Raw genomic sequence first — 10,719 nt, forward strand, 5'->3', positions numbered from 1 at the left:
GCATGTTTCTTTCAGTGTATTTGTTTATATTTATTACAAGCAACCTGTTCTTCTGTGACCGTGGTCAAACATTTTTCTTTAAGTCTGTAGGATCTGAACTACTAAAGCCCCCAGTGTAAACCACATGTCACTGCAATATGACGACACTGTACATTCAGACAGAAGAGGTAAAGAAAACCACAAATAAATAGCCTCATAGCATAATTGCCTAAGTCACATTTTAACATTTTCAGAAAACAAGAAAAAACACAATTTTTAGCAAGCACATTGGTATTTTTTATTGATATTGTAACAGTCGCCAAAATATGACTTGTGAAAAAATGAATTATGCTATGAGGCTAATGAAATGGGGAGCTGAGGTGTAGTGGTTAGAAAAGCAGCTTTGAGGCCAAAGGGCCACATGTTTGCATCCCCTCATGCCCAAATTAAATATTTCATAATAATGACAGAGAAATGCCATCCAAGGGGAGAAAAAAGTAAAATAATAATAGAAGAAAAGAAATTGTTTAATGTGAAAATGGACACCAAACAGCCAGAGGAGGGAGCCAGGACACCGTCTCCCTCGGATAACCAAGGAACAATCAGCAAGCTAAAAAGCATCTGAACTTTACTTAATCTGTAGCCCAGCATATGCCCATTTTAAATCGGATATGAATAAACATACATCTATGTATTAACAGTCTTCATCTTATTTCAATATGTGGTGGAAGGCTCCATCAGCCAGAGGATGTTTAGCAACTTGTCTGCACCAGTTCTTTATTTATCACCAGTTGCTCAACAGGGTTGCACCAGTACAGTGTTGAGTGCCGCTTCATGTACAGTCTCACACTCAAAATGAAAAGCACAGTGCAGCGCTGCCCTACTTTCAAATTACTGTGGCGGATAATAGAATTGATAAAGAATTAAAAAGAAAGTCCTTGTAGGCTACCGCAGCACCCAAACTGGAAATGTCGGGACCATATTCATGATGTAAGCATTTCCCTGGATACGTTTTTTTTTGTACAGTTATATCCAGATGCACGTTCAAGTGTGAAAAGCAGCAGCAGTCTGGAGGCACGGGGACAGAATGGGCAAAGAAATTGGGAAAAAAAAGACAATTAAAAAATTACAATTTGGTGTGTTACGATGATGAAAGGGTGCTTTCACACAACGGTTCGAAAGCAGGGGCGTTCATCCTTCAGGTGGGCGTGTTTGGGCTCCTAAACATTGCTCCCTGAATCTGAATTCAGATGTGAAAGCATCCTTATTAAGGCCAGAAAGATGATGTCTAACATGGGTATGAGGCCGAAACAAGCTTTTAGAGTGAACTTTGTTGGTAAACCACTCCTGAGAAGGGTAACGGTCGTCTTAAATCTCCTCCGTGAGCCTGATGGGCGGCGACAGAGTCCTTAGAAAGCTCAATCCGTGCCACGTTACACTTCCACAAACACGTGCTGTGACGATCAGACTGTGACAAATCCCCGTTTTATTTTAAACAAAACAAGGCACTGAATGACACCTGAGTCTCATTACATTGTTTTTAAACGCTTGTGAACAGATGGACCTTGAAATTAACTTGTAACCCTAGAGGTGCGCTACCTTTTGCACACATTATCCTGGATAAACAAATACACATGTATAATATTTCATTTTCATTTTTTTTTTTTAATTGAGTTCTCTTTGCCTACTTTCAGGACTTGTGTGAAAATCTGCTGATGTCATTTTTATGCAGGAATGTAGTCAAAACTACCTCTGCCATTAATCAGCTCTTAAATTACATGGCTACAGATTAAGAAACATCAAAAGGGTGAAAGAATTAAGAAACATTTAAAAAAAAAAAAAAAAAAAAAAAATACATATACACATTGTGCATTAAGGTGTTCCCAGTTTCCAATAATTGCCGAGTGCGATTATTGGAAACAGTGCACTGGTGACACAGCAATCTGAGACGAGAGAAAAATTAACATACAAGTGATATTTCATTGCATACATTTTAAAAATAGACAGCACATTTCAGTTCTCCTTGAAGACACTTAATCACGATGTGTTTTCAATCAATATGTTGTTCCTGACGCATATAGGGACAAACAAAACCTCATCCTGTCAGTCTCATTTAAACTAAAGTGAAGACATTCAGTTTGGATTTTGATGGCATTTCTTCAAAAGGAAAAATTGAAACCCACACGCATGCCTACCAAAACAAACACCCTACAATCTGGCGTTTCTTCCTCCCTCATATAAATCCTATCACCAAGTGGTAAGAGCCATTTCAAACATTTGGGAGGACCTGTATGTTGACGGGCCCTCTGATTGGCGTTACCGACAGTTCTGATTGTGTTGCTGAATCGTATAAATGACTAATGCGAGGTACAGAAGTCTTCTTTGATATAGTACAGGCACTGTGGCCAGGCTTTGTCTGTAGTGTGGTTGAACGGGGTTCTGGTTATTCTATTGCTGTTAAGAGATGTGGCCAGGGTCTTCCTGTCTCGTGCGTTTTGCGTGGCACAGCTGCCATCACTCTCTTATACTAGCAGAATAGGAGAACTGGGGGAAATGTGCTTCCTGGCTGGGGTCATCACAGTCTAGGCTGTTATCTGGAAGAACAAGAACAGTGAAAGTAAGTGGTGATATTCAAAAAAAATAAAATAAAAAATGTCCCGTTTGTCCTCAACATTAAAAGCTGTACCACCGTTAGAGGAGACTTACACTTGTCTGGAGGAGTGACCGTGATGGTTTGCGCTGTGAACTCATCATCGAAGTACCTGGTGTCTGTCTCTGATGTCACTTGGGGTTTAAAGAGTGGGGTCAGCTGAGGAAGGGAGGGGGAAAGATTGGTGAGTTAACGGCAATTGATCTTGCATTTCTATAGCCCTTTATTGGTACTCAGCTTAGACAAGCGCTCACACATTCACACGAATTGGCGGTAACTCGAGGTTGCTCAAGTCTGGCCCACATACCAGAGATTGAACCGCTAATCCTCTGGTTCCTGGATCACCCGCTCCCACAAGTGCACAATTGCAATAGGCACTGGTCTTATTTGCACTGGAGGACTTTTTCTTTTTTAGGGAGGGGGTGTCATGGCTAGGGCTAACCCAGACCTTTCTTGCTGTGAGGCGCCACTGTGCCACCTAGGGTTAGTTAATGACTGATGCTTGACTGTATCCTGCCACTAAACCCACGTTAAGCAGCAAGAGGTGCCAGGAATGCAAATAAATGACCGAAAAAGCCTGAAACCAAACCCAACCCAAACATCAAAAGTGTGGGAATTCTTTAAACCGATATCCAGTAGGTTGCGCGTTTATTAAAAATTAAACCACCACCCAGTGTAGCACAACCATTATGCACAAGCACCTATTTACCCTGAGTATTTATATATAGGCCAGAAAATTAAATTAATAGCTAACGATCTAAACAAATCTTTAGAAATTCCAGACATGGAGGCGCACTAAGCAGTCCGATTTAATTTCCGTGTGTCTATGGTTAAAAATAAATCTAAATTCCACTTTTTCTAGGCTGACAATATTTTACCTTTCTCTGTTCCACATCTTGCCAGTTGATGGTGATGAAAAATTTGTGACTCATTACTTCTTTGGCATCATCAGGACTTCCGCCTAACCTGTCAAATCAAACCAGAGCATGTGAGAAACGCGCATTTTTTATTTATTTTTTTTCCCCCAAAAAAAGCGATGAACACACCGGGACACATCTGATCAAATACCTCTGTTTAGGGTCCTTCTTAAGCAGGCCAGCCAGCAAGGACTTTGCCTCAGGCGACAGGTTCCTGGGGAAGCGGATCTCCTCCATGAGGATGAGCTCAAACAGACGCTCATGATCCTGATTGTAAAAAGGCAGGCGGCCACACATCATCTCATACATGACTACACCCAGACCCCACCAGTCCACTGCTCGGCCATAGTCATTGTCTTCCAGGACCTGAGGAGGAGCAGATATTTTAATTTCCCAATATTAGGATTTATCAACAACTCCTACAAACTTCTAACCAGTCACAATGTGACACCAGTATGAGTTCATATAGAAAGAAAGCTTTTGTTATTGAGTTATTTGGCTACAGTAACAACAACGCAGTATGTGGTGGAGACAATAAGCTTTCAGGAAAATGTGACTTTATTTAAAGCCTTACCTCAGGTGCTAAATATTCAGGAGTTCCACAGAAGGTCTTCATGGTTGCATCTGGTGTTATGCCTTCCTTACAGAGGCCAAAGTCAGTGATTTTGATGTGTCCGTCTTTGTCCAGCATCAGATTCTCCAGCTGTGACATACGAACACGAGAAACACATTATGAAGATGTAATATTACTGCGTAGTTATAATAATTACGCAGCAATTAGTGACAGAACAAAGTTTTTAAGTCTCCTACTATCGATCTACTATCGAACCTCACTTACCTTCAGATCACGGTAAACAACGTCACGTGAGTGCAGGTACTCGAGCGCGGACACGATCTCAGCGCCGTAGAAGCGCGCCCGGTCTTCTGTGAACACTCGTTCGCGTGACAGGTGAAAGAAAAGCTGAAAGAAAGAAAGAGCAGATGGAGTCAAACACTTTAGCGCTATTAGAGAAAATCTGTATGAGCGTAACTCCGTGTAACTGATGTGTGCATGTGAGGTCTCACCTCACCTCCGTTGGCATATTCCATTACAAAACAAAGCCGGTCGTGTGTCTGGAAGGCATATTTCAATGTCTGGAAGAAAATGATCAGAATTGCAAATATATATATACACATATGTATATCATAGGTACTTAAACGCTGCAGAAACCATGTCAATCAGAGGCTTGCGATCCACCTGATAACCTTCTCAGTCTTCTTTTTTTTCCCCCAAGAGCCTCTAATCTCAATATAAAGATCTTTCAGTTTGAAGAGCCTCAGCCACTGAGACACAGAGCTGCTTGTTTAGAAACAAGCTGTTGAGAAATCAAAAACTAAAACTTCTAACACAGCGATGTGTTAAAAGTCTGTCGAGACATGCACTATGCAAGGAGCTGCATTAATTTAAAAAAAAAAAAAAAAATGAAAGTTCATCAAAGTTCTGGTATGATTCATCTTTGATTTGTTTTACATCACAGGAAAACAAAACTGCTGGCTCACCACGGATGTGGAGGCTTTTTGAACCTGCTGCAAGTGGGTTATTTCTCACCGTAAGAAACGGATGTCTCGTGTTCTGTAGCACTCTGCTCTCTGTAACTGTGTGGGCCACCTCATCCTGCCAACAGACACATAGTCACAAACACTCAGAGTACACAGCACCAAACGGTTTGACGTGACTTTTAATGAGAGTGCAGCAAAGCTTTCAAAGCTTTCAAACAGCTGGAGTACAGTAGTCTCTCATTCATTCTAAAATTAAATGAGCCAACTTTAAAATACCTCAACTTGTTATGTCTGGCTATAGCATATACGAGAGTGTGGTAATCAATCTTTCAGGAAACCCTGTTGTGTCAGAAAGCTAAAATAACAAGAAATGTGTGCAAATACGTACGGGCCTCCCACTTACCTTGGCTATTATGACCATTTTGCGCAGTATTTTCATGGCATAATGTACTCCAGTTGATTTCTCTTTGACCAGAATCACCTTCCCAAAGGTTCCCTTGCCAAGCAGCTTCAGGTACTCAAAGTCACTCATCGTCTGTACAATAAACACATCGTTGTGGCTTGTCACTAATATTGTAAGAACTGGTACAATGAAATAGAAAAGTACAATCATATTACAAGGGCTATTTGTAGATATCGTGTTAAACGTGTCATGATTATGTTGGGAGGTTGTCCATTAAGAGGGCCGTCCGTGTCTTTGGGCAAGACGCTGCCCTCATTTGTCAAGGTGTCCCATTTCGATGGTTTCTTAATATTTTTGTTCCACGAAACCACTACTGAAACTGATAATTACATTTTCTCTGCAGTACGTTCCTCTACATACTCTATCAACATTTTCATCAACTGATCTTCTCACCACTTTGTTGCGGCCTTTGGACATAGCCACCTCCATCTCCTCCAGGCTTTCACTCGGGGAGCCGAACACATCCATCGGTTCCTCCTCCTCCTGTTCCCGCATTTTCAGACTGTTTGCCACAAACTGAATTGACCGCATCCACTCCTCTCTGGAGAAGGTAAAATGGCAGACATCGCATTGAGCAGGCCTCACAACCCCAAAACAAATTATAGAAGTTATACAATCAGGTCCAAAGGATTGCCCGAGTCACTTGCACTGGGAGCTTCTATGACGCATATGATGCCGTCTCCAGACCTTTTAGTTGATCAATGGATGAAAGAGGACTATCTCACAATATTTTTCATGCCAGTTACTTTTGGTTTCTCGAAATCCTACACGTTAGAGAGCTGTAACTGCAGAACGCTTTATCTAATTTGGATGTGAAAACCCTCAAGTGAAAGCAGAGAGCCTGCACTTTAGACCCCATTCCATAACTGTAACCTAAACAAACAGTTCTCACCTCTCATCATTGCTTTCCACATGAAAAGTACGTTCAATGACAGTGGTCCACTGTAGACAACGGATGACAAATGTGTTGGGCCGGGGTCTTTCGGTCTTCATTAACTGGCATTCTGTAAAAACAAACAAACATCCAACTGTCCAACTGTCCAACTGATAAATCTGGAAAGCAGACAGCAACTTCTAGCGAGTAAAGGTTGTTGAAAACTGACCTGCCACAGAGAAGTTGTTCAGTGGTGGGGAGGTCTGGTCATTTAAATCAGGCTTCTCTTTGTAGCCTATGAAGGAACCGTCACTTTTCAAGATGAAATACCTGGGCCTCCACGTTTTGATATATTCACCTTGGTGCAGGAAAGAAAAATGTAATTTGCAGTTATTTAAATCCACATGAATGCCATTTTAAGATGACCTTTATTATTCTAGGTGTCACCTTTTTTTTTTTTTTTTTTTTTTTTTTTTTTTTAACTGTAAATTACGTAAAACGGATCCTCACCTCTTTTTTGGAGCCAGCCCTCTCTGACTATATTGACTTCATTCATGGCGGCAGATGTTTTTCAGAGAGGGTCGGAGACAAGACGTCCTGGAAGGGGGAAGGTGGATTCTCTCTCCTGGCCTGTTCACGTCTCAGTCACTCACTTATAAAATCTGAACACTATCTGCTGAAGAAAACAAACAGTACAAAGTAATTAGGTGCAATGTCAAACTTTCAAATCAGACTTCCAGAGTAGGGTTTAATCCCGGGAAACGGGATTCCCGGGAAATCTGATCAAGACTATTTCCCGATTCCCGGGAAAGGTTATGACGGGAAACGGGAAATATATATTTATTTTTTGTTACACGTGCGCTTCTATTGTTGTCTCACGTTAACGTTGAATTCAGTGCAGCAGTAGGCCATAGCCTAGAAATCCACGCACCCTAGCGGCAGCAAATGTCATTTGCAGCAGTAGGCTACCAACCTCCTAATGATGTCTGCAGCCAGCTTTGTTAGGCCGTAAGGTGAACCCTGTTATCGTTTCATCCCGCTCCACAGTCTGGCATCTACACAATCTTTAGTTCATAAAACATAACGAGTCATGCTAAGCTACCCAAAAAAAGTTCGTCGCAAAAATTCCAGACGATTGCCGATGCGTCTATGTTTTATGCAGAACTAGTTTCTTCAGAGCGTAATAAGATCTTGGTCGCGAGTGGTGGCACGGTTGGTCACGTGATCGCTCTACACCAATACGGTAGCTGCTTTTTGGCAGATAGGCTGTCACGCACGCAGCTCACTTGATCACGCAGCAGAATTGATCATTGCAAACTTTGTTGATATGGACATAAACTGTGTTTCTTGCCCTAATAATGTTACAAATAATATAAAACATGCTGGGAATGCATATTTGAATGATATCGATACATTACTTGGGCAAAAACAACAACAACAAAAAACAGCTGTTTCCCGGGATTCCCGGGAAATGGGTCGTCTTTTCCCGGGATCTGATTCATCTAATTTTCGGGAAAAATATTAAACCCTATTCCAGAGTGATGCAGTAGTTTAGGCAGTTAATGGCAGGAAGCACTATATCGGTAAGACCTATAAAACTCAACTTAAAACAAAATCTCAGTTGTGCTCTACGCCAACAACTCATTGTGTTGAGCCTTTTGACCATCGAGGCATTTAACAAACTCCAACCGAAAATGCCCTCAGATTCAGCCAGATTGGGTCATTTTACTGGCCTTTTAAGAAATATTACCATCTATGTACATGCAACCAATAATCTTAAACAGTAGATGGCTTACTAGTCTATTAAATGTGACAAAAAAAAAAATTGCTCACAGCCTATTTGCCAAAGAGAAGACAAGCCACCAATGGCAGTGGACAGTACTTAGGTCTTAAACATTCATCAGCTGATGGCTAACATATTTTAACTGTTTCTCTCTTGACTGACTCATCAGTAAATCAGTTCCAATAGTATGTGTGGTAGGTTTCTGAAATGTTTAGAAAGTTAAATATTTAGAAGGGCATGGTGAACATTACCCTACATATAGAGCGGAAATACAGCCACAGCTTTCTCATAATCTACTTGCATACAATACCAGTGAAAAGTTTTGACACACATTTTCATTCAATGCTTTTTCCTTAGAGACCAAGACATTACGACTAGGAAAGAATGCATGTAGTAATTTAAAAGTAGAACGCTTTTTGTTTTAGACTGCACAAAGTAGCACGCCAGTGAAGATGCAAATCTACAAGAGTGTGAGGGGAACAGACGCCAACCCGACTTCAGTCGCAGTGAAACATGATTGAATTTTTTGAGCTGAATCTGGACGCAATCAAGTAGTGTGAAGTAGAGAAGGGTGGAGCACAGGAAATAGCATCAGAAGACGGCAGGAAGTAGCAGGAAAGGTGGCGTCAACGCGAACCTAGACCACAGGAATGGATGAGAGTTTAACCGAACGCCAACATAACGTGTGTACCACAACCGTCCTCGCGAGGGTTCTTTTGTCTTTAACGGGTTTGACAAAATCACATAGTCTGTGATCCCTCATCAGGTGCAGCAGTCAAGTGTGTGATCTCCGGCCTTTTAAGTCGGCATACAAGAATCTGCTGTTAGTGTGTACTCCTAGACTTTTCAAAATCTGCAAAAGACTGCGAAAGTTGTGTAGCGTGTCCCTAGCTTTTGTTGGGTTTAGTTCGAGTGACTGTGGATGCCAGGTCATCTGACACAATCTGGCACTCTTATCACTCCTTCTTGTTCAAATAGCCCTTACGTAGTCTGGGGGTACGTAAGGACAGTTGGAAAACAAAATCATGGGCCCCACTTAACGCAAAAACCCAGACTGGGGTCGTACCCAGGTTGGCGAACCACCAACCACTCTTGTTTTTGTCGCCTACATAACTACACATGTGGTCATTCATAGTTTTGATGTCTTCAGTATCAAGGAAACAATAAAAAAAGAATAATAATAATAATAATAAAAGAGAAAGTGTGTCCAAACTTTTGACTGGTACTGTATGTTAAATACATCTCGCTCCTGTTGAGCAGCTGGATGCGTAATTATGACCAACATAAAGACATTTTTAAAATCAAGGGACACTCAGTATGTTAGCTGTTTGCAGACGCTGACAGGGTGCACATGTAGCTCTTCTAAAACTTCACGCATTAAAGTTTAACTCCGGAAAAGCAAAACCCTAAACTTGCATCCCGAGCTGGTGCAAAGTGCACGGTTCCGATCAGCACTGCGCAAGTTAGAGATGACGAAAAACTTATAATAATTACACAATCTAGTTAATATTCAGTCGTGTCACTCAACTTATGATCGGTTTCAGGCTAACTCGATGTGGCTGCTGCTGTTGTTGTTGACGACTGTTAGCTAGCCAGGATGCGACTTTACGTTAGTTAGCCCGAATTTTGCACCGAGAGCGGTTAGCCGTGTGCTAACGGTGACTTTCAGGGAGCACATTTAAAAAAAAGATATTAAAGCTGCAGAGGGTAAATCTGGTTAATAACACCGCCGACGGTGAATCTATATTTAGAAACATCCAATACGGCCGTTTCAGATTTCAAATAACGTTACATGTCACCTGAGTAAAGTTAGGAGTAAGATTGTTAAATATAGCTTAAAATCACATGTTCAGTTAGCATGTTCCCACGATATCCGGTCAGTTTACCACCGCCGCGTAGTCTTACTAATGAATGCATGACCTACCATTAGCTGGACATGTTTCTTAGTAAACAATGTTTTTCATTAGCTCATGCTCGTGGTTACTCCTGGAGCCTTTTTGATAGCGATGTAGTCAATAACGTGTATTATTCCTACTTCCTATGAGATACCGACTCCTCAGCTGATCCCGCGACGCAGACGTTTAAATTAACCGTGAAACTTATTTGATTTAACACACATTTCACTGACGTTATCCCACGTTGCTCTCCTTCCAGTGCAGTTTTGACAGGCTAGATAAAGAGCAGGCCATCCACCCAGGAAAAAAACACCGTGGAGTCTTCTTCTTCCTGGTTTTGGATAGATGGCGTGTGTAGCTGCTTACTGCCACCTGCAGGCAGGGCAGGGTAGTGCAGCTGCCTCTCAAACCGTATGTTCAGCATAAGGATGCACACAAATTAGTAATCTGTGAGATTGTACCATAATTCTCTTTAGTTTGTGAGTAATTTCGACACAGCTTGTCTAACTTCATATATATTTATTTGTATTGTTCTTTTTTTTTGTTTTTGTGCCCTGTATCCACTAAACGTTTTGTCATATCTCCATATGTCAAGCCTGTGCCTTTCTCCAACGCCCAC

The 10,719-nt window shown here is 41.4% G+C and overlaps 1 protein-coding gene across 3 annotated transcripts; it reads right to left on the reverse strand.

The window, feature by feature from the left end:
* Positions 1–128: 128 nt before the first annotated feature.
* Positions 129–10,708, reverse strand: LOC311502596 (RAC-beta serine/threonine-protein kinase-like). Of its 3 annotated transcripts, none has more exons than XM_084564902.1 (14): positions 10,323–10,708; positions 6,933–7,095; positions 6,652–6,780; positions 6,441–6,552; positions 5,942–6,089; positions 5,489–5,620; positions 5,135–5,200; positions 4,612–4,680; positions 4,385–4,507; positions 4,121–4,249; positions 3,698–3,912; positions 3,508–3,595; positions 2,686–2,788; positions 129–2,573 (listed from the first exon to the last, which is right to left on the reverse strand). In XM_084564902.1, the coding sequence occupies exons 2-14, from the start codon at positions 6,976–6,978 to the stop codon at positions 2,494–2,496; spliced, it is 1,440 nt and encodes a 479-aa protein (XP_084421028.1). In that variant the 5' UTR covers positions 6,979–7,095; positions 10,323–10,708; the 3' UTR covers positions 129–2,493. The 3 variants fall into 3 exon arrangements, with proteins under 3 accessions (XP_084421028.1, XP_084421027.1, XP_084421029.1); XM_084564901.1 differs by having other exon boundaries at positions 6,933–7,098; XM_084564903.1 differs by lacking the exon at positions 10,323–10,708 and adding an exon at positions 7,396–10,266 and having other exon boundaries at positions 6,933–7,098.
* Positions 10,709–10,719: the final 11 nt, after the last annotated feature.

This window comes from Chelon labrosus, assembly GCF_963514085.1.
Source record: "Chelon labrosus genome assembly, chromosome: 17".
NCBI lineage: Eukaryota > Metazoa > Chordata > Actinopteri > Mugiliformes > Mugilidae > Chelon > Chelon labrosus.

Coding starts and splice junctions, on each gene's coding strand:
- LOC311502596 (XM_084564902.1), bottom strand. CDS start 6,978: ATGAATGAAGTCAATATAGTCAGAGAGGGCTGGCTCCAAAAAAGAG. Junction 5,201..5,488: donor AAATGGTCATAATAGCCAAG/GTAAGTGGGAGG, acceptor GTCTGTTGGCAG/GATGAGGTGGCCCACACAGT. Junction 2,574..2,685: donor GGTCACTCCTCCAGACAAGT/GTAAGTCTCCTC, acceptor TTGTTCTTCCAG/ATAACAGCCTAGACTGTGAT.